The 24,600-nt window shown below is 39.9% G+C and overlaps 1 protein-coding gene across 1 annotated transcript in view; it reads right to left on the reverse strand.

Annotated features, from left to right (window-relative positions):
- The window catches only part of LOC110340193, a 379,146-nt gene that overhangs the window by 273,604 nt on the left and 80,942 nt on the right, over positions 1-24,600 (reverse strand). The window contains exon 3 of the mRNA XM_040755232.1: positions 6,777-6,835. Coding sequence (XP_040611166.1) covers positions 6,777-6,788 — 12 coding nt within the window. The 5' untranslated portion in view covers positions 6,789-6,835. The remainder of the gene's footprint in view (positions 1-6,776; positions 6,836-24,600) is intronic.

Consider the following 24,600-nt stretch of genomic DNA (forward strand, 5'->3'; position numbering starts at 1 on the left):
GAAGCAGAGACAGATACTTACAGCTAAACAGTAAACTGAACTCCTGGAACCTAGTGACAGAGATTGAGGAGTGATGAGCAAAGGGATCAAGACCATGATGATGAAACCCACAAAGACAGCTGACCAGATAAGGGGGAGCTCTTGAATCCCAGACTGATGCCTGAGAGGCCAACAGGGGACTGATCCAGACTCCATGAACGTAGTCCTAGTGAGGAGGCCACAGAAATCACTTGGGCCTTGGGTAGTAGATCAGTGTTCACCATGGTTTATAAATGAGCTTTGGGAGCCTATTCCAAATAGAGGGATGTTCTCTCAGCCTGGACACATGGGGAAGGGCCTAGGTCCTGCCCAGGATGAAATGACAGACTTTAGAGATCCCCCCAAGGAGGGCCTCACCCTCCCTGGGGAATGATGTGGGGATTGGGTGAGGGGCTGGGGGGCTGGTGGAGGGACAAGGGAAAACGGGTGGGACTGACATGTGAAACATTCATGTTTCTAATTTAAATAAAAACATATTGAGAAAAAATTATCCCAACTGATTCTTTGTAGCTGCTTCACTTTCATTATTTTTTGCTATTAAAATACTAATTACAAAAAAGAAATGCCCAAACTCAGACAAACTATAAGACTGAAGTTAAAAAGAAGTAAGTGGACACAAAAGATGAGGTCTGCAGGAACCAGCAAAGGATGGAAAAGACGTTCCGTCTCAGACGTTGCATCATGAAGCAAACGATGCTGCAATTCACACAGCCTGTGACAATGCTTCTTAGGGCATATTCAGAATGCCAAATACCTTGTCCACTGTGAGAGCTGTGATGAGTTATGTGGGTATCTAGTGTTTTGATTTATAGTTAAAATTTTTACAATAAGTCTGACTCCTTTCAAAAACACTTCTATCAGTCTTACAGCATCACAGAGTGGTTAAATTTTCATACAGTATGTCACAACCAGAAAAGCATCAAAACAAAAAGGTTTTATGTTTTATTAATATATGCCCCAAGTCAAAATCCAAGTTCTTGATTTCTAAGAATCTATTCCTTTAAACAAATATTTAGTGTATAATGTGTTACAGTTATTTTATACACTAGAAACAAAACTGGAGGAGAAAATAAATCTACTCAAAAGACATTTGGAAGCTGGGCTTGTTGATATAGTCCTGCAATCCCAGCACTTAGGAGCTGACATGAGTGGATAGTCTGCAAGTTCAAAGAAAGTAAGACCTAGTCTTTAAAAAAAGGAAAAAACTTTAAAATACATTTGGAGGGGGGGGGAGACATAAGGGACCCAGAAGATTGAGTTAGAGGAAGAATAGAGGAGAGCAAGAAAAGAGATACCTTAATAGAGGGAACCATTATAGGTTAAAGAGAAAGATGGCATCTGGCACTAGGGAATGTCCAAAGATATACTAGGATGACCCCAACTAAGAATCTAAGCAATAGTAGAGAGGCTACCTTAAATGCCCTTCCACTATAATAAGATTGATGACTACCTTATATGCCATCCTAGAGCCTTCATCAGTAGCTGATAAAAACAGAAGCAGAGACCCACAGCTAAGCACAAAGCCAAATTCCTGGGATCCAATTGTACAGAGGGAGGAATAATGAGCAAATGGGTCAAGATCATGCTGGGGAAACCCACAGAAACAGCTGACCTGAACAAGGGGGAGCTCATGGACCGAAGACAGCTTGGAAACCAGCATAGGACAGAACCATGCCCCCTGCACAAGGGTGTCAGTTAGGAGGCCTGGACAGTCTATGGGGCCTCTGGTAATGGAACAGCATTTATACCTAGTGTACAAATGGACATTGGGAGCCCATTCCCCATGGAGGGATATTCTCTCAGCCTAGACACATGGGGGAGGGCCTAGGTCCTCCCCCAAATGATGTTCCTCTATAGAGGGCCTCACCCTTTCTAAGAAGCAGAAGAAGGATGGGGATGGGGTCGGTGGGGGGCATGGGACAATGGGAGGGAGAGGGAACTGGGATTGATATATAAAATAAGATTGTTTTAATTTAAATAAAAATGGGAACAAAGACATTGAGATGTGGAAAAAAAGAAAAGACATTTGGAAATAGGTATTGTGGTGTATGCCTGCAATCCCAGCACTCAGGAAGTTAAGACAGGGGTATGTCAAGTTTGAGACCAAACTGAGCTAGCTAGCTAGTTCCAGACAAACTTGGAACACCTTGCGAGATCCTGTGTCTTCGAAGTGCTCTAGATCACTTGGCTACCCACCACCGACCACCCCACACACATACACACATGATTAAAAATAAAGAGTAAATCTTGTGAAAATAACTCTGAATTCCTGATACTTCTTATTTACACCCATAGAGTGTATTGTGTATTGGGCGCTATTGCTTTGTTTAGAAGAAAAATAGCATTCAGAGGGTTGTCATGGAATCTGGTATAGACCCTACAATTGCTTAAATGAGTGAAACTGTGGCCATGTATTAGTTAACACAGGCTGGGATGGGTGAGATGCTCAGCAGGAAAAAGTACCAGTCATAAAAATCTGAGTCTGATCCCAGGGACACACATAAGGGGGAGTACTGACTCGCCAAAGTTGTTCTCTGATTTACACGCACACCACCACCACCACTAACAACAACAACAACAACAACAACAAAAACAACAACACAAAGATAACATTCTATAGGTTACAATATAAAGTTCGTTACACAATTGACATAGTTTCTGTTTTAATTTTAAAGCATCAGACCATATTCATTAAAAACTAGGTAAACTCCTAGAAACATGCAGTTCACAATGTGTCCTAACATTTTGTTAGGAACAAGGTTGAAGTGTGATTCTTTTTTCACAGCCTTCATTTGAGATAGCAGCAGGTACTAGATTTCTTGACATGGTTCAGTAAACTTGGCACTTCAGTCCTTTCCAATTGAGTTAAACGTGCTTTTAAATAGATGGATATGGGCCTATGAATAGATCTCATTTCTGTCCTAAGAACTTCAAATGAAATTACACACTTGCTCGCTGACGTTAGAAAGGTCTCAAAGATATTCTGTCAAGTTCACGTGTTTTCAAGGGACTCGATGTCTGGTTGCACACCCCCCAGATGGGTCCCTTGAGAGAGTTACCAAGTGACATTTTGTATTCCGTGACCTCTTAGCTGCTAACACATGTTCAAAAGGAAATGAGGAGTGATTTCCGACTTCTCTCTACCAATTTCCTCACTTTTCTCTCCTTTACACATGGGCACCTTTAAGCAGTGTAAATTGAGTTTGTCCCCACCCCTTTCTCAACTCAGACCTCTCTCTCCTGGTGAGATTTTTATCTCCTTACTGCAGAGAACATGATCCTTCTCTCATATTTGCATCATTATCCCATTCACTTCAACTTAAGAAAATGCTACCCTTTTTAAAAAAATAAATTCACTTAAACTTGTCAGCTAATCAGTAGGGTGTTTCAAAACTCAGATAAACTAAAGGAACCAAATGTAGTTACCATCATCTTCCTGCTTCTCCCTGATACCACTTAAGCTTTGAAGATAAGCAAAATCATCTAGTAATCTGAGCTAAATCTCCATCAGCTGTGTCCCAGGTTCTTTCCCTCCATCGGATTTCTATTTAATTGATACCTAAATACAAATCCCCTTTCTACATCAAATCAAAGTGAGCAGTTTCTCATCTAGCATTTTAACACATTTTCATTGAGCTGTGAAAAGATAACATGTGATCAGTCCTTCTAAATATTTAAGGGGACATAATGTTATGCCACATACTGTGATGTTACATACAATGATGGTGTCACACAGTGTGGGGTAATCCATAAGTACAATGTCATACAGATCTCCAGCACCCACTCACGCATATTCTTAAGTAGCAAGAATTTCTCTTTAACTTCAGAAGGATCATCCTATTAATTGTGAGTACTGTATATTCTGTGGAAGGAAATAATGACTTTTGATGTGTACAAAGAAAAAAAAAAACACCTGAAATTTTGGAAAGTTGGCAGTATTGAGAGAATGACTCGTTTCCCATGGTATTTTCCTTTTCACTAAAAAGGACCAAATATGTTTTGATGCCTGTACTCTCAACTGGAAAAGAAATCCCTGATAGAGTAAGCCAACTTGAACAACAGCAAATTCATTTATAACCAATGGCAACCCAAATCCATAAGTTTGTAAAAAAAAAAATGTGATTGTTGTCTGAAGGAATCGGTCCCGAGGTGTCACTGCTCAGCTCGGGTTGCTGTGACTGTGGAGTGTGGGGAGGCCCTTTGAAGGCTGGTGGGCACAGACCAGCCAGAGAGAACGCTGCATACTGTACGGATCATCGCTCAGTTCAGAGCAGTCACATCGCATCTGGGATCAGCGAGCGTGCTCTATGAAACCGTCAGTCCTCATTTGTGTCTGCCTGTTTTCTGGCCAGCTGTAAACAAGGCCAGCTCAAGTTGTCTCCCTACCTTTATCCACATGGGCAGATCCCACAGTCAGATGGAGTCAGAGACCTCAGAGCTTGACTTGCTTCTTGCATACAACAGTTCTAGGGCACACTGGGTAGTCACAAAGAGAAGCCACTTCTGGGTGACAGGGTCCTCAGTCCCTTTTCAAAACCGCATGCCTTTGATGCCTACAGGAGCTGGCGTGTCATGTCTCTTCCACAAAATGAAATTGGGTTTTTCCTGGTAGAACAATTGGATTTTTTGTTTGTTTTTGGTTTTTGTTTTGATTTTTTTTGTTGTTGTTTTTCCAACAGACAAGTTCAGCAGATTCATCTGGTTGGGAGTGGGGGTGGAGATGAGGGTGAGCATTCTGTTGTTTCACTGCTCCAGGGCTTCATGTGAATCAGTCAAAAAAGACATGGATAGAAGTACTAGCAATCTGGTCCGACTCCAGGCAGCTAACCATGTTGAATTGCTCTGCGGCAAAGAGGATGCAGTGACTACCGTTACATTGGTTTCTGGTCTCATCCACCTCGGTCTTTACAACCCATCAGCACATCAGAGCCAGAGAGTGGTTCTACAGGACCTTCCCCTCAGTAAGAAAAAAAGAGGAGGGGGAGCACACTGAAGCGCCTTACCCTGGCAAGTGGCATGGAGGTGCAATTTAGCAGGTCACTCTATTGAATCCCCCTAGCCAGCTGGCCTGTTCCTGTTTATACGTTCCTCCATGAACCTGTTTTGTTCACCAAGTCTATTACTTTGTCAATTTAAAGACAAACAGCCACAGTGAAAAGCTTGCAATTTGCACCTGTCTGCTCTGAGCATTCTGTGTCATATCAGGTGGAAAACAACGCTAGTGCGGCTAATGAGAAGAACATGGGGGAGGGGTTACAGAATGTGGGGGCGGGGTGCTTATGGTTTGGATTCTTTTGTGAGCAGTCTGACATGGGCCTCTCCGTTTTCTTGTGTCAGAGTCCTTACATTAAGTTAACACAAGTTTCTAAAATCTGTAAGGAGATGCTTAAATGCCATATAACTTAGAACTGAATCAAGACTTAGACTGGGTTGCTTCAGATGAGAAAAAAAATCTAATGATAAATTATTTCCAAGTTACCATACCTATAAATAGACTTATAGAGACGTTTACTTATGAAATTAGCAAGGAAATAATATAATTTAAACATTTTTAAACTTTGTTTCAGAGGCAGAACTCATTTTGGAAATGATGCCAAATGTCTGAATGGAAACCCTGCGTACCCTATTTAAAGTGTCCTTTAAAACTTGTTTACTGAGTTCAAAACAAAACACAAGTATTTGACTGCAGAATTTTGTCCAGGTAGAGGTCGATGTATCTAACCAACTCACTGTAAAACTTGAGGAATATGAATTCTCCATCATTGCAAAACTGTCAGCAGGTAGCCTTCTCCCTTTTGCTTTGATTATTTCAAGGGTCATGTCTTTAATTACCACCTGTTTTGAAAGAGTTTAAATCAAGTTCACTAAGCAAAACAATTGCGAACAAAGCTTACTAACATTTCCACGAAATGTATTTGTTCGGAAGCACCGTCTTCTTCAACATTAGAAGTATTGGGCGCATTCCTGAAGAAGACCCAAAATTTAGTGCACTCCAAAGAAAGCATAGGAGACTCCTCCAAGGCCCCACGCTCCCTGTGGATTTGCCAACGCTCCTCGTTGCACTTCCTGATGAAATAATAACGGATATGACAGAGGGTTAAATGAAGCTGAGGTGGTAGCAAATGTGTGTCACCAGGAAGGGGCGTAATTGAATAGAGTCCTGGCTGGCATCTCGCCTGACAGATGACGTTCCAGCTCGCTAGGCGATGACCCTTCTGTGCAACTTTAGGAGCTGCGCCAGCCATGGCTGAGCCTGCTTAGGTCAAAGGGCTGAACCATGTGTAATTCAGAGCAGAAGAGGTCCCACGTTCACTCCACAGAAACAATTACACTACTTATTTCGCTCCAGCCCTGGCCCAAAACTCTCCAGCCTCCCAGCTTCGGTGCAGTCGATCTAATTCTGCCCCTGGGCGATAAGCCACATGAAAATATGTGGCGCTGTGTTTATAAATCTAATCAAAAATAGAAACAGTGGACAGGCGCAGTGAGGTCCTCTTATGGATCATGGGAATCCTGAAATTCTGAAGGCGCTTTTGTTTAACTTCTATAGACTCTTTGCTACCGTGCTCTTTGCCCCACTCGTTAATCACCCTCTTTACTCACGAGCGCTACAAAAGACGCCGGACTTCTGCTCAGTCCTGTACTTTCCCTGCATGGATATTATGAAAAATGGAGCTAAAAAGGCTGCTTTTAAAGGAAAATATCAAAAGGGGGACTACAGTTAACATCAATCTCACCTCTCTATCCATGTTGTCTGCTCTCTGCCCCTGGCGATGCACAGATTTAAATCGAGTTCCTGGAAAAAAAGAAAAATAATATGCCAGAGCAAATTGGCCTGATCAGAAGACACATGAAGAAATTCTGAATTGCAGGGCTCTGATACCACTTAGTAGCCCGAGAGTTCTAAGTATGTAGTCAATCCAGTCTAATCTAGTATCTTAGTGTGGATGTTTCCTTTTTCATCAGACTCCTAAAACCTTGAACCAGTGAATACTGACAAAACATTTAACAAAAGCAAGCGCTAAGAAAAAGATTCAGACTTAACTCAGAGAACCACAATTTCCTATCTTTGACTCAAAAGGTAAAAAAGTGACGCTTCACTACAGCTCTAGTGTCAGATTGCAGGGTATACCTTAGGATGCTGGAGTGTTTATCTTAAAAAAAAAAGAAAAGAAAGAAAATGATCCAGTTTTGCAACTGCCATTAAATACATAAAATCTGATAAAGTCAAGAATAAACATGTGTACTTTGAGCCAAACATTAAACTGCAAATACCCAGGAAAGACACAGAATATAAAATTTTTCATGAGGGGAAATGGGTTTTTTAACACTAGTAAATGTCTTCGGAGTCATGCAATAGGTTAGTAACTTCAAGTCCCTCTATTTGATGTTATTTCAGTTGACAAAAATATTGCACTAGAATGGTCTGGAACACAAATGTTTATAATAATTGGAAATTTTCAAATATTGGCCTCAGCATTTATTAAATTATTATAAAATTCAGCAAAGACATCTTTTCACCTTAGAGTTTGCCTTCTGAAAATACATCACTATCTAGCACTAAAACAAAGTACATGCTCTGTGGTGGGTGCCCTTAACATTTCTTACTCAGAGTTGTCAATTATATGCTAAAAGTTACTTCTCAGAGTCTGTGAGAGTTTTTAAGACCTATCAGTGTTGAAGAAACTGAAGGACCTTTGTCACTCTATAGCTCATGCTAAGATTGCTACTTTTAATGTTAAGTAGCATAGAAGTTTTAAAGATTATACTAAATGACCTTTTCCTAAAATGAATAAAATAAATAAATTAAATGAAAAAATATCAAAACAGAGAAAATTTGCAGTTGAAATATTTGTCAGCCTCCTCCACCATAGTAACTGAAGACTAACTTACTTGCACTTATTTTTGCAGAACCATTGTGGGATGAAAAAAAATCAATGTTCTTTGTTTCTTTGAATTTGATCTTAATAGTTAATGCTTATCCTTTGAACTGATTTTAACTTGCAAAAATGATGATTTCATTGTCTTCATGAACACATTTGCAGACATGTAATTGGAAGTTGGATTTGCCCGAAGACCATATTTATGCTACCATTTCTGTTAACGTCAATAGAATGCTCAGACAACATTGACTAAAGCCAATGATCTTTCTTTTTCTGCAGGGTTACTTTCCCCACCTTCCTATACAAATATCCAAGATATAAAATCAACACAGTAAGAGTACAACTGTAAAATAAGATCACTAATTACCTCGTATCAAATATATAGCTGAATCTGAAATGTGGCTTAATAGAAACAAGTATCATGTCATTTAAAAGCAATGATCATTAAATGGGACAGAAAAAATGCATTTTCTCTCTCATGAGCAATGGATGTGGTCCCAAGCATCTCCCTCCTGGGGGATTTCTGAAGGCTTGGGTCAGGCAATATTTGCAAGAAAGAATCTTAGTTCCCAAATTTCTATGAACTGGAATTTGGGGAATTTAGTCAGAACCTTCCACAATTCAGGGGCAAACATCATCTTAGGACTGATGAAGAACAAACAGTCCACCTATACCCTAAGGAAAATCAGTAAATCTACAATTTGATTTGGGGGCATAAAAAGATTTTGGTAAGATTGTAGCCATGATGGAAACATTGGTTTATGAATGTGTGTCCCTAATATAATTCCTAGAGCTTGATTCAAGGCTCTTCCAAGTAGAGGAAGGACAACAGTCACTGAAAATTGGGAAAGAGGCTTCAGCTGCTAAGAGTTCTAGAAAATCAAATGGCTGAACATAGAGCCAAAGTTCCAGAAGGAAAAAGAAAGATGCTGAACAGGAAGGACTCAGAGCCCCCTGGAAAAGGATACACTCAACATGAAAAACACTGGGGAATGGACAGACAGACTACATAGTCAGCAAAAGGTAAGTAGAAGGGGCATGAGCAAAGAGGACTATGGGAATGAGTGACAAGTTGATATGATACAAGGTAGGATTTCACAGTCAGTAATAATGCCAGTGAGTCAGTGGTAAATTCACACCCACCACACCTCCCACAATGCCTAGCCACTGAGTAATCACCTAAATAAGGAGCCAGTCAGAAAACAGTTGCATTTGCTAATCCATCTAGAAGATCGACTTTATCCAAACTATCTTTGCTTTGCAAAATGTAGTAAACTGTAATTTATAGAACAAAAATCACCCATGGTTTGGATTTTTGCAGGGGAAGCCTTACCTCAATAACTGATGAGCCCATTACACAATGTGCACTGTCGTTACAGATTTGCTACGTTGCACCAGAGTGGTGCTTGTGTTGGAAATCATGTCTCTTCCATAGCCTGTTGCAGACTTGGCTAGCAGATTCAGGGCAATGGCTCTGACTGGCAGGTCACCTGTACTGTACCCTATGAAGTCCAGGTTGAATAATCACAGCTGACTTGCATAGTCATTTTTTGTTGATTTTAAGGATGAGTTTCCAAATGACTTTCACTGGAATTGTTGACTTGTGCTCCAAATCAAGCCTTGGCCTGGCCAAATCTCCGCCGACTGGCTCATTGTTTTCAGAGAGGGATGAGCATAGCTACAGCTGTCACTCTACTGCATTTCTCTTCTCAAGCAGACCAGCAAGGACAAAGATGGAGTTAGACAGAGGTCACACACCAGAGGCTGCCTGCAAACATGTTTTGTTTAACACTGCTCAATAGTTTTCTTTTTCTTTTTTAATATTGAGCCCTTATTTTGAAATGAGAAGATTACAATTAAAATTTCAGTTTCTGGATCCTCTGGCAATATGCAAAGTTAGCCGACATAGGGTCAACATTTGTGGCTGGCAGTGATGGACTGAGGAAGGGAACGCCATGTGAGCAATATGCTCCAGGCTGGCAGTCCCTTTCCTCCCTGTTGCCGACCACACACTGAAGCATAATACCTTCAGAACAGACAGGGTGTGGTATTCGCTGCTGCATCCTGAGAGCCTAGGGAAGAGCCAGAAAAGTACGGGGGGCTTAATACACAGCTAACATAAATGAAATGTTCTTAGAGTAGATAGGTCCCTTTAAAGGGTGGTTTTGACACAATCAAATATGCACAGAACTTTGATATGATATGTGCCATTTATATATGGGCAGGTCAAGTATATTCTCTAGATCCTTAGGCAGAGGGAGTGCTCACAAATTATTTATCTCTATATCTGGCACTAAAAGCAGACCATGAATCAGGCAAAATACAAGCAAATAGACCCAGTGAGTTTTAGTCATTTATCTCCTTTTCTGGACCCCATAGGCATCAGCTATGAAAGTTCTGAGAGGGATGAGACTGGGCCTGGAGCCCACAATAATGTACTTCTCCAGTTCATTCTGCAAAGGAGGTTTCTGCCTTCTAAATTCATATTGACTGGTAAGTGAAAAGAACCATATAAAACATACCTTGAAAGGGCATAAAGACACAATCACTCTCCATGGAACTGATAAACCATGTCACAGAACAGAGGTCACAGAGTAATCAGTTAACAGAATCTAGGGATGACTCAGTGCCTACAAGAAGTAATGGTACCTGCCTTTATCAGGCACATGGACAGACCCCTCCTAAACAAGAAAGAAGAAATCAGCTGAAAACCTACTAAGCAGTTTCAAAACCCTGAATGTGACAGCCATGACTTGGGTCAGTGTCTCCCAAAACCCTTGAGTTAGAGTCTTGGCTCCCTAGTCTTTGACACTAACAGGCAGTGGTGAGACATTGAAGAGATGGAGTCCCAGGGAAATTCAGTAGCTGAACACTTGACCTAGGACATCAACATACTTTTTCTGTTCCCTTCTCTCTCCCTCCTTCCTCCCTGCCTCTCAACTGCCAGCAATACTGCAATCTCTTCAATATACTGCCTCATCACAGGCCCAGAACAATGGCTCTAAATGAACACTGACTAAGGCCACTGAAACCATGAACCAGAAGAAAATTTCTTTCTTTGAACTTGATTCCCTCAGGAATTCTGTCACCATTTGAACTAATGGGCACAACCACCTAATGGGAGAAGAGCCCATGGTATCTTCAAGCACCAGGGGGACTCACACTCACTCCATTGGCTCCTTGTTTGGGACTCACGCTCACTCTCTTGTCTTTCTCCATTGGCTCCTTGGGGACTTTGAAGAAAGAGGAGGTGACATGAGTCCAGGGAAGTGATTCTAAACCAGGAGCCATTTTGCTTCCAGATTTGCCAGTGTCCAGAAGATTTATCTTGCCACACCTTGGGCGATGCTATTTTATGTGGTAGACAGAGAGGAAAAATGTCACTAAATATGCTGAAGTATATATATATATATAGACTTTCCCTCTGCAAGGTACCATGACAGAGAACACAGAGATTTTAAGGGCAGGGGGAAATAGTGACAGAATACGTATGACATAAAAAAAGCATACTAGGGAAATATTTGAGAGGAAAAAGGGGACCAGAAACTACATGTAAGGGGGAATAAGGCAGAGGAGTATGGGAAGTGGTGGATAACAAAATATAATGGCATAAATGCTAGAAAGGAACCAACTATTTTAAATGCCAACTTTTAAAAAATGAACAAAAACAAATAGCCAAATAAGTAAATAACCAAAAGAATGAATGAATAGAATCCATGGTTACCCAGAAATTGGAACTAGCAGACAATTTAACACAATGTGAGAAAAGCTCTAATGCTAAAAGGTGGAAAATCAGGGAGGGACCTTGGGAGAAATGTACTAACTATGGAAAAAAAATAGAAATTAGAGGAATCTCAACCAGAAATCAGGCAGGAGAAGCTGGAGGTAAGGCAAAGGAGCCAGAACTGGGTGGCCATGGAGCCTACATAACACTGCAGAGGGTCCTATATCCCCCTAGATGACTCACGTGCTGCGTGGCTCTACAAAACATGCCAAATTGAACAGGAGAGTATGGCAGGAAGTCAGCTCTGTGAACATCTAAAACCTGAGTTGTGAGTGTGCTCCATCACACATCTGCCAGCGGGAGATGCATTACACCTGGTGAGGGGGTTGAGGGTGAATACTGGGGGAGCACCAAGATGTGTAAGCTGTGAAGGCATGTAGGAGCCACTACACGTGCTGAATGTCACACCAAAGCAGTGTCAGGGCTGTAGACATAACCCTGCAATAGAACAGTTGTATCCAAGAGGCCTTGGGTTTAGCACTCAGCATCATCAAAAAAGAAGGAAGGAAGAAACGAAGGAAGGAAGAAAGGAAGTGAGGGAGGGAGGAATGAGGAGGGAGGGAGTGAAGGAGGGGAGGGAAGAAGAGAAGGAAAGGAGGGAGGAAAGAAAGACAGTAAGAGTGAATGAATGCCTACAGAAACAGACAGCTCAGTTGGTAAAAGCATTTGCCATACAAGTCTGATAACCTAAGTTTGATCACTGGAACCCATGGTAGAAGGGGGAAAAAACACTTTCAAAGGTTGTTCTCTGACCTCCACATGCACGTTGTGGAACATAGATGCCTATACCTACACACACACACACACACACACACACACACACACACACACACACACACACACTTTCATGCACACACACCATTATCATCATCATAAATATGATTTAACTTTTTAATTCTTCTTAATGAATTGATATTTTAACATCAGTAACCACACATCACAGGGAAGTCAGATTTAACAGGTGCAACAATTTATTAAAATTAAAACAAGCCAGACAATAACACACACATAAAAAGAATAAATAGCCTTCAAGGAAAACACTCCGAATCCTATTTGTTACGGTGTGTTGGCTAAGATGTCCCATTTTCAGCAAACATTTGCAAGACAAAGACATAAAAATCAGTGTGACCTATATTCTGGAGAGTAAGCTGTCAATAGGAATTCACCCTGAGCCAAGCCGGGAAGGTTTTGTTCACCAAAGTCACCAGCTTGTTGATTATAACCATGACCAAATGGAAACAAAGCTTGAAAATTAAAAGAAAACATAAGAAGAGAATTTACAGTGTAATTATAAAGAAAATTATAATCTTTGAAGCTGAGAGTCACAACCCACCCCATCCCACCCTGTTAAAAAGATCCTTCTTTGCCAGGCCTTGGTAATGCATGCCTTTAATCCCAGCACTCAGGAGGCAGAGGCAGGTGGATCTCTGTGAGTTCCAGGACAGCCTCCAAAACAATACAGAAAAACCCTGTCTTGAAAAACAAAAAACAAACAAAAGATCCTTCTTTAAGGCTGGACTTCACTGAGAAAATGACCATAAGAGGTAAAACTATTTGAATTTTAGGAGAAAATTTTCATAATCATGATAGTCTTTCACAATTAGATGCAACATCAAATTAACCACCAAGAGAAAATGAGAAAATACTACGTTGACTTTTCAAATTTAGCAAGTTTCATCTCTAAAAGACATTTATACTGATTTTCTATCGCAACACATTATCAGAAAACTAGCTACCTAAAATACCCATTAAGAAGCTCACAGTTCCATAGTTCAGAAGTGATGTGCCATGACTGACTTACAGCCCAGATGGTGCTGAAGCTGGCTGCACTGTTCCCGGGAGAATGGTACTCCTTTCCAAGCTCTTCCGCTAGCATCTAAAAGAGCCAGCGTGACAAGACTTGTCTGGCCTGGACAAGCTGAGCCAGGGTGACAAGACTTGTCTGGCCTGGACAAGCTGCCTCTTAAGACCAGGTAATGTGGGGCTTTAATTTCACCAAAACTCCTTCCCAACAGTACCTAGATTTGATCTTGGAGACAGAAACTTCAGGGAATTGGATCTTGGGGGTTACTTAAAAGTTCTTCCCACCAAAACATACGAAGAAGGGAAAAGGCAAACTACAGATGGGGAAGAACTGTTTTCAAGTTGCACATCTGATAACTCTTACCCAGAATCTGGAAACAATATGTGTAATTGAAAAGGAACTTGGCACTGGGTGTAGTGGTGTGCACCTTTAATCCCAGCATTTGGGAAGCAGAGACAGGTAACCTTTGGGAATTTGAGAATATCCAGGTCATCTACTTGGTGAGTTCCAGGACAGCCAGAGCTCATAGTAAGTCCTTTTATTGAAAAAAAAAAAAGGCAAGCAACGCAAGAGCAAAGTAAACATTCCTGCTATTCAGTTTCTCCATTTTCATTTAATATCTGACATAAACAAAAGAAAGGAAGAAAGTTTTATTTTGGCTATAGTTTTAGAGATTCCAGTCCTAGACTGTGTTGAATAAATGCCAGTCGAACATGCTTGTTGTAGTTACGTGTGGTAGAGTATATGCATCTCATTAGAAACGAATAGGAAAGCAAGGGACCAGGTACCAGTTAAACTTCAAAAGTATGTGCAGTAACTTGCACCCTCCAATGAAGCCTCTCCTCGCAAAGTCTTTACCACCCTCAAAAATTACACCAGCAACTAAAGACCAAATGTCCCAAACATGAACCAGTGGGGGGACATTGCCTATTCAAACCATAAGAACAATATACAAAGGAAAATATATAAATGACTAAGGGGTACATGAGAATATTCTCAGTGCAGTGACCAATGCCCCTTCCATGAATTTCCTCAAACAAAACATAAATCTCTGTGTCCACACAACTATATTTGAGCATTTTCAATGGATTTTCACTGCTAAAAAATATGAACAGTCCAAATAACCCCCAACCAGCAAATGAATCAATGCACAGGTATGAAGTGGTACATCTATAAAATTGGATAAATAAGTCTAAAACATGTTTCTAAGAAAAGAATATAGACTCAACTCCCACACTGTGTATATCTGTGTTCATATGACAGTTTGGAAGAGGCAAAACTATAGGCAGGCATTTCTGAGTATAGGATGGAGAGAGGATTTGGCTGCAAAGGAATGCAGAAGATGTGGTAGGGGGAAAGACTGTGTTGTCCAGGTCTTGGTCTGGTTGTGGTTACATAAGTGTGATATATTTGTCAGAACTGTGTTAATTATGCTGTGTATTAATTACATCTTTATAAGATAAACCCACAGAAGAAAGTATCAGAATATCCATGCCCTAAAAGCAGAATGAGGAGAGTATTTGGAAAGAGTGAGCCAGCAGGAGAGGAAGGGAGGACATGAAAATGGCAAAATATGAACAAAATATATATATAAATAAATAAATGAAAATGATCCAGTAAAGTTTGCTTCTCTGTATGCTAACCAAAAAACATTCTTTAAAATGAAAGTAGATAAACTAATACATACAAATTGGCTGCTCATTATGGTGGATTGAATAAGAAAGGCTGCCACAAGATCATATATTTGAATGTTTGGTCACCAGGAAGTGGAGCTACATGAGAACAATTAGGGGTGTTGTCTTATTGGGGTGGGTGTGGCCTTGTTGGAGGAAGTGTGTCACTGGGAGCCGCTAGGTTTCAAAAGCTCAAGCCAGGCCCAATTTCTCTCTTTTTCTGCTGCCCAGTGTAGAACCCTCGGGGACTGTTCCAGCAACACACCTGCCTGTATGCCATCATGCTCTGCACCATGATGACAATGGGCTAGATTTCTAAATCTGTAACCCAGCCCAATTAAATGCTTTCTCTTACAAGAGTTGCTGTGGTCACAGAATCTCTTCACAAGAGAATACTGACTAGAACACTCATAAAAAAGTAAACTCTAATTTTTCCAGTTTCAATCAAATAAGTCAATATAGCAACCAATAAAATAGAACAAAAGAATTAATTCATGTCAGTTCTCCAAGATTTATCTACCCCAGTTTGTAACTGATAAAGGAGAATGTGTTTAATCTATTTCAGTTTTTGTGTCATATGTTGGTTAGGTCCATTATTATAATTAATGCATATATAATAATTAATGTCATATTCATATATTACATTGAAATAATAAAAATGAATGAAATTAGAATTTCCTATGTTTTAAAATATTTCTTATGTTGTTGTCTTTTCTTTGTGACTGCATGTATATGTGAATTTATACACATGACATAGTATGCCATTGGAAATCAGAGGACAGCCTTGGGTGATTGTCCTTACCTTCTACCTTGCATGAGATATGAGACAGCATCTCTTTGTTGTTGGTAAGTGCATAAGTCAACCTAGTCAGTCTACAAGCTTGCAGGTACATGTTATCCTGCTGGATTTAGATGGGATCTAGAGAGCTGAACTCAAGTCATCTGGTTTGTGCAAGCAACGCTTTGCTTTGAGCTGTCTCTCCATGCTTTACACCATTTTTCATAATTTTGCCACATGTTACAAGCTGAAAGGGTTCCACTAAAGTGGAGGTATATTGCCCACCTATATACATTTTTTTGGAAAGTCATCACACATGCTGAAACTAAGATAAGGTCATTAAGACGGTCTAATTGATTTTTTTAAAGAAAGTGGAAAATTGAAGACAGAGACAGACATACACTGTGAAAATGACAGTGTAGAAGGAAGGTGAAGCTGAGCACATGCACCTGTAAGCCAAAGATTGATGATGCAAGCAAGAGAGAGGGACAGAGCCCACTGTCCCTCACAACCATTAAAAGGAACCAATCTAGCTGACATCTCAATTTAAGACTTCTAGGATCCTATATATCCTACTGGGTGAGAAAAGTAATCATAAATTTCACTGAACTGTGAACCCTGTGAGCTACAATAGCAATCTCCCTGAAAGATGTACCCACTAGTGCAATGTGGGAGTAACCAAACCCGGCACTGTTAATGTGGCCAAGAACCCGAGACTATACAGGTTAAAGGGCCTAGGGGGAAACCTAGTACTACTGTTCTTCTAAATAAACATATCAATAAAATGACTTCTCATGACATATTGCTACACCCATAGACGAGGGTATCAAAATCTTCGACAAGGAAGCTTGTTCTTGAAGGAGATGGAAATTAGCAGAGATCCATAACTAAACAATGTACAGACAGTAAGTCTTTGGAGCACTCCGTCCTAAATGGAATGTCTTTATCTCTCCCTTTTCAAGATCTATGTGGAGGAAGAGACTCAGAAGAAGTGGGCAATTCCAAGAGAAGAGCATCTTTCATACACAACATGAACACAAATCCCCACCCCTCAAGGAGAAGCCATTTTGCAATTGACAGCACAGAGAGGAAAATGCATTTTCTTCAGTAGAATGATACTGGGTATATCAATCACATTCCAGAGTAGGCCCCATGCCCAGGAGAAGTTAGTCAATACAAAATGGATTCTGTGCATGCATTTGGTGTGTGTGTGTGTGTGTGTGTGTGTGTGTGTGTGTGTGTATGTGTGTGTGTATTTGAGTTTTTTTAAAAAAAGAAAACAAAAATGAAGTTAGGTAGGTAGAGGGAGAGAACTTAGGAGGAGTTGGAAGAAAAAGAAAGAATATGATTAAGATACATTACATGAGAAACTTTTTCAAAAAATGAAAAGCAGACTTTTAGTCTCCAGAATTGTTGTAAAAGCAATAGTGATGTTTCCGCACTTTTAGAGATGGGAGACAGATACACTTGTATTTCAAGAGGTGACACCAAGAGCTAAATATGGAGAAAAGCAGCCAGTGTGTCCTAAAACATTTTAGTTTTAGGAAAAGACCCTATGGAACAACACCAATTCTAAAATTGATTGCCTTTTAAAACTAACTGCTTAAGGACCTTGATAACATTTTATGTGGAAAACTAAACCCTGTATAGGTACACAGAAAAATGTTGGTGTTTGTTCTCAATGTTTCCTTTTGTTGTTGTTTTGTCTTGTGTGGTTTCTGTTTCGTTGTTGTTGCTGCTGTTGAGACAGAGTTTTGTTATATAGCCTTGGCGTGTTTGGAACTTACTATACTCCTGCCTCAGCCTTTTGAGGGTTGTAATAACAGGCATGCTCTCCCATACCCAGCTTACCCTTAGCTGCCAACTGAACTCTGTGTTTACAACTGAGCCCTGCTTTTGCTTGTGAACTCTGCCAACTTGCAGGGAATGTTTCCCTGCCCACTCTCCCAGGCTATCATTCTTATTCCCCTTCATCACCCAATGCTTGTTCAACTGTGTTTCATTTTCCATAAATTTAGCATGTTATTTCCTCTACACTCCTCCCTTCCCATTGCACATTTTTAACAAGTCCCTAGTAGCCTCTTAATGAAAATTCAAGAAAAAAATAGGATCTTGAAAACAAAAATTCAAAAAAAAAAAGATCTTAGGTCATTTCTGAAAATGAATCTAAATGTACCACTCACCTTCACTCCATTCAGGGAAGTAAAGAGTCTCTCTGAGTGAGCTCAGAACAACCCAACTTCTCCTGTCATTTCTCCATCCAGATGTGCTGTGGACCACAGCTGCACTCTGGGAAACAGCACATCCTGACTGAATGGCAGACTGACAGGCTGTGAATTAAAACCCATACCTGCTTTATCTAAGCAAGCATTTCACTTTTCGTTCCCTAGCACAGAAACAAGGAAAACCCAACCAGCATTTATGAGGTGGCACCAACAGGGGAGGCCAGACTGCCTTTGGCAAGCACATGGCTTTCGAAAACACACCTGTTTCTTTGTTATTGATGGTGTGATTAATCGATCCCTGGAATCTGATTGAAAACATTGGGGCATAAATCATGCCATATGAGTAGTCCCGGAAGCATCCCTGCTAGTAATTCGAAGCATATTTCAACTGCCCCTGGCATGCATTTCTGGATTAGTGTCACATACCAGTTCACGAGAAGCAACGGGGGTTATTTGTTTATATGGTCACGTTTCTCCCCTTCATTTTACTTCATATTCAACTTGACACCAGCTATACATATCAGGATACACATCAGTGTGGGCTTTTAGCCCTTTGCCAAGTTTCTGAGAATGAGACATTGGCTGGGTCGCTAGTGAAGGGAGAACAATATCCCAGAGTGATGTTTTTTTAAGAAACATCATTACTTCACCAGTGGACCCGTGACATAAACTTTTGTCTAAGTGGAAATGCTCTTCATCATTCAACCTGGCACTGGGGCTGGGATAGTCTTGTTTTTATTTCTAAGGCCCACACTTGGATATACTTAGCATGATGAAGAACAAAGTCCTCTGTCGCATTTTCTAGGACTAGGAGAGAAGTGAGTAGCTCATGACCAGTTGCATTGGCAAAGAGAAAGCCCCCATGATGAGACCAAATCAGTTACAAAATGGCTAGTTAAAAACTGGCCAAAGCCTAAAGCCCTCAAAAAATTAGACTGAAGCAGGAAAAAGTAAAGAAGACACCATACTCTTGAAAGCATATGCATTAGTGTATGGTAATTGCCTAGGGAGCATCACTTTCCTCCTCTGAGATTGTTTGTGGTCAATCCTCTCACCACAGCACACTGGGAAAGCAGTAATAAATATCTCCATGTTCCAGATGAGAACATTAAAGCAACCAAAGGATTGGTGAAATGTGCAACCACAAGACTCCGTTAGGTGTCATGATTCAGTTTCATTCTGTTGGTAAGTAATGATTTGTTCAAATACTTGGTAACAATCCCTTAGCATTCTGTAATTCTCTAACTGATCCAGAATGCTAATCTACCTGGCCATTGAAACCAAATGACTTGAGGAACCTGTGCTTTATCATTAATATAATCACTGTGTTTGTGAGCAAAGTAGTCCTTCCCCATGCTGTAATGGCTGGCTGTAATGAAGTACATACTTTCCTGCAAAATCTTTTGTGCTATTCAAAAAGGAGCAGCAAAAATACCAGAACTTGTGGAGTTAAAAAAAATGAGATCAGGGCAAAACCCTCTAGAACATTATTCCTGACTCCAAGGGAAAGGAGAGAAAACTGACAGAGACAATAGCACAGTTTCATGATTGTTGAACATTTAAGAACTGTATAACTACTCCAATAAATGCTGTCCATCATTTGAAAACCTACAAGCGGGCTGCAGATCTGGGAACTAAGGTGACTGCCTATGGTGAACGATCATGAATTGTTGGAATGTAGTTGTCTGTATCAGACAAGAAGTTCCTCAGCAGATGTCACTGTATCCTCGGTTTCATGGTCCCATCATTTCATGAACATCACAACAACTTTGCTGCACATAGTAGGATGCTAGACTACCACTTGCATGTCAACCCACAGTTACACAGTCTTCATCAGTCTTGACTCCAGGAAGATGATTCCCATCTAGGATCTTTCAAGGTCTGCTTGTGTCATATAACAGATACTTGTTTTATAAAAATTGAGACTAGGATCTAGCATGTAGCTAGCTAGCTGCCTTCTTTAGTGAGCACTGAAAGAACTGATGGAAAGGCTGTGATGGATTTTATGATCTTTCCCATAAGAAGAAGGATTTGAAATCTGCAGTGATGCTTAAAAGCTCTCTGACAGTGACTGCTGGAACATGAAGAAGCCATTCCCAAGCTACAACATGAAGGAGACACTTCCATGGGAATCTGTTCTTTTTCTTTGTGGTCTTTGAGGAAAGACCATGGTTTCCTTTTGTAGGTTCTAGTTTGTACTTTAAATCAAAATGCCAGAACTTACTAAAGACATTTAAACAATTCTTCTACTTCCTTGGGTGTAGAAAAGTCCATGCATACAAAGTAACAGGCATCGGAAGGTGATGCAAATAGGTGGGTGTCGGAAACACAGGTCTGCAGGTGCTGTTGTGTCTCTGTGGTTTGGTTTGAGAAAATATGCATAAACAAACGAAAAAACCTACATTTTACTCACACGATTCCCAAATTTATCATTTATATACCATCAAACTAGTTTTCAAGATAACTATGTAAAAGCCGTGGTAATCAGGTCAAGATATTTGAAGTTCTCCCGTGTTATCTCTCAGGAGACACTGAAAGTGTTAGGACTTCTTAAGAGAGAGAACAGCCTGAAGAGTCATGGCTGCATATAATTGTATCACACCACAGGTAAGGATATAAAATATTGCCTCTGAGTTTCTGTGAGGAAGGTCCTGACTCATGAAACACATAGGTGACTAAATGCCACATGCAACAGGTTTTTGATGTTGCTCAATGACACAAAGTCATTTCTATGAAGAATGAAGTTTTCAATCAACTATGGCTCCTTTCTTCCCTTCAATTACCTATCAGAAACATGGTGACTATCTTTCAATAATTTCATAAACTGAAACAACTTACCTCTTGGTTACTCATGAGTAAGTTCTACATAGGAATTTGTTTTCTCACACTGACTATGAACATTTTAATGAAACATGATAGTAGGCCAAAGTAGCAAAAGACTACAATCCAAGATGCTTGTGAGGCTGAGTGCTGAGGAATAATCCTTCTGTACACTTTGTAGATTATACTGTGGTTGGATTAATAAAGAAGCTGAATGGCCAACATCTGGACAGAATCAGGTTAGGCGGGAAAACCAAACTAAGTACTCTGGGAAGAAGGGAGGGGAGTCGCGAGTGAGATGCAGAGGAAGCAGAAGATAAGTATGCAGCATTGAAAGAAAGTACCTCCATGTGGCAAAGGATAGATAAGAAATATGGGTTAATTTAAAATGTAAGAGTTAGCTTGTAACCAGCCTGAGCTATTGACTGAGAATTTATAATTAATATTGAATCTCCATGTCGATTATTTGGGAACTGGTGAGTAGGAAAGAAAAGTCTGCCTACAGCTGAGGACAGCTGATACCAAGACCAAGTCTTGCTTAGACTATAGAGTCCACAGCCACTCAGAGTAGCTTAGCAATATTCTGTCTCAAAATGTGAAAAGACTAAAGACACATTTCAGTAGTTGAGTGAATTTCTAGTATATACAAGGCCTCAGGTTTAAGTCACAATACAAGGGGAAAGGGGGGATTCTAGATACAGATAAACAACCTTCAATGTGTCAAGGTGTATAAGCATGTCCTGTAGCCATAAGAAGTGTCAATTGGGGTGATTTGGATTTGCAGAGAAAAGACAGAGGATCTCATTTACCTAGAAGTATTCTTGACTCCTTACTTGCTCAAACACTCCATTTCTCTCTCTCAAGAAATCTCCTGATCAGACATATCTACAATCACATACCATAACGCCATCTCAATTGTGAGTACCTGATTCAACCACCTCCAGCCTACTCCCCTAGAACAATAAGACTCTGGATTCCTTCAGGTTAGACTTGAACCCATCCTTGTTGTCCTTTGAAGGCTTGTGAGTTTCCACATAGTGCTCAGGACAGAAAATAATCCATTGCCTATCCCTGCCTCCCTTTCTCAATGCACTCCAGACACATGAGCTTTGTTGGCCTGCTTTAAATATGACAAGCAGTTTACCTCCACCTGCTACCACAGTTAATTTTGTACAAGTGCTACTACCTCAATGAAACCCTGACCACCAATCAAAAAATAAGAACTTTTCTACACCCCCTCCCCATGTGAAAACTCCTTTTATCCTTCTTTTAATTTCACCTGTAGTGTTTCCTTCCTTCCTTCTGCTGTGTCAGGTCAGGTTTTATATTTTTTATACCATCCATGTCATCAACAATGTGAACGCAGCATGAGATCTGCTTGTCTCCCACATGTGTCCTGTGTCCTAACGACTGTGTCTGGCATCTAACAAATGCTCAGGAAATCTGACTGAAAGAGCTATTGGTCAGCAAAAGTTAATTGAAGGAGAAGTTGACTATTTTCCACCAAAGAGAAAATAGATAAATTTGTACTCCCCCTGAAATAAAAAGAATAAAAACTTAGCAGGTTTTCTGACAACAATGAAGATTAAAACTGTTAAACTACCTGGAAGTAGCTCTTTTTAATGTTGAATTATTTTTTGAGAAGCAATACGTCTTCATCAACTGAGAATCGGTTAGACACAAGGAGTGAAATCTGAATTCTATTCTTGATGAGCACAGCCAACCTGTGGTATCTACAAGGTCTCCATCCACAAATCTTGGCCATCAAATGTCAAAGCATTTCCAAAGTAATGGTGTTTATACTAAACACGTAAAAGGGCTTTCTTGTCTTTATTCTTCTTCATAAGGAGGAGTAACAACCATTTTCACCTATTAATACTACTGTAGACATTATAATTACCCCCAGGGTGGCTGAAAGCATAAGAAAGTATTCATGAATTTTATGTACATGCTAAGTCAAAGAGATAAAAGATGTCAGCCCCTATGGCTTTTAGTGTTTGTGGTAAGTGCTGGATCTAATCTTCCTCGTTGCATTGTATCTTGGTCACATATTTCTACAGAGAAGCCTTTGCTGTGCATCTTCTCCAAAAGAATTTCAGAGACCATGGACCACAGTTGACTACTTAATGGGCTACACTGGTTATTTCAGAGTTTAATGTTCTTACATCTATTATACTGAATCCTAAGCTACAAAGTGTACAGACAAAACCTTTCTCAGTAAACTAAATTGAAAGTTCAAAAGCAATTGTCATTCAATTTGAGAAGGTCACACTTCCTGCTCCATAGGGGGAAAAAGTCCTTTGCTTTAAAGGAGTAAGCGAGTCCTACTAGGGATTTCAGAAATAGTTACACATATTCCATGTCCAAATATTCTAGCTGTTCACAAAGAATAAGGCTGAATCAAATCTCAGTAAACTATAGTGTTTTTTTAGGGTGGTAAGGAGAAAATCTCTAAAACTCCTTTTAGCCTGGTGGTGAATAAGTTCTACAAGAAAGCAAGATACACTGACAGCATCAATTATTCTCTTCAGTGCCACTCTAGACTCATGTACAATAAGAACCAAATGAAAACTTTAAAAGAACAGAATTAATTTTCAAAGTTATTCTGAGCTTTTTACAAAGTAGACTGATATAGGTGTTCAGATTTAAATAAATAAATATAAATGAAGCATCTGAATAATTCTACCTAACTAATGACACTTCCTTTATAATAAAACAGCTTTGGGCAGGGCAGAGCTCAGTGGATAAGTGCTAATGCTATAAGCATGGAAATTGGCATTGGGATCCTTGAATCTTCATAAAATCAGATGTGGTAGCTGTCTATAGCCCCACCATTCAGAAGAAAGCTGCTGGGAACCCCTAGGGCAAGCTGACTAGGTAGATTAGCAAGCTTTAGAAACAAGAGATCCTCCCTGAATAAATATGTGGAGATTCTTAATACGAACTTAGGGTTTATACATACATGCACATTGGCACATGCTGAATGCCCACATGTGTGCTCACACACACACACACACACACACACACACACACACAGAAAGAGAGAGAGACAGAGACAGAGACAGACAGAGAGACAGACAGACAAACAGACAGACATAGAGAGAGAAGAATTGGAAATCAATAACATACATTGTTATTTGTTCTACAAATTGTTTGGATGAGTAGGAAATTTCTTAATCTTTTCTGAAATTAAATTCTAAGTATAAAATGGAAATACTTAGAAATTTTCTGAAATAATAAACATGTGAATTTCATTGTTCTAATACTTGTTTAAAGACACAGGTATTGACTGAGAGAAATAATAGTTCACTGTAAAGTTTTTAAGTATTTTAAACTAGGAAATACTTAAAAGAATCTTAATAAGCACAATCATAGTCCCTGCACCTAGATTCAACAGGAGCTAATATTTTATATCATGTGCTCATCTTTACATATACATATTGGTCTAAATTATATATAAGATGTTTTCAGCATAGACTTATTTTGTGCCACTGTTTTCCCAAAGTAGTCTCTTCACACAACCATTCAGGAACCCTTCTTTCTTTCTTTTTTTGTTGTTGTTTTTATTTTTTTTTGTTTTGTTTTTTGAGACAG

The sequence above is a fragment of the Mesocricetus auratus genome, unplaced genomic scaffold (assembly GCF_017639785.1).
Source record: "Mesocricetus auratus isolate SY011 unplaced genomic scaffold, BCM_Maur_2.0 Super-Scaffold_100013, whole genome shotgun sequence".
Taxonomy (NCBI): domain Eukaryota; kingdom Metazoa; phylum Chordata; class Mammalia; order Rodentia; family Cricetidae; genus Mesocricetus; species Mesocricetus auratus.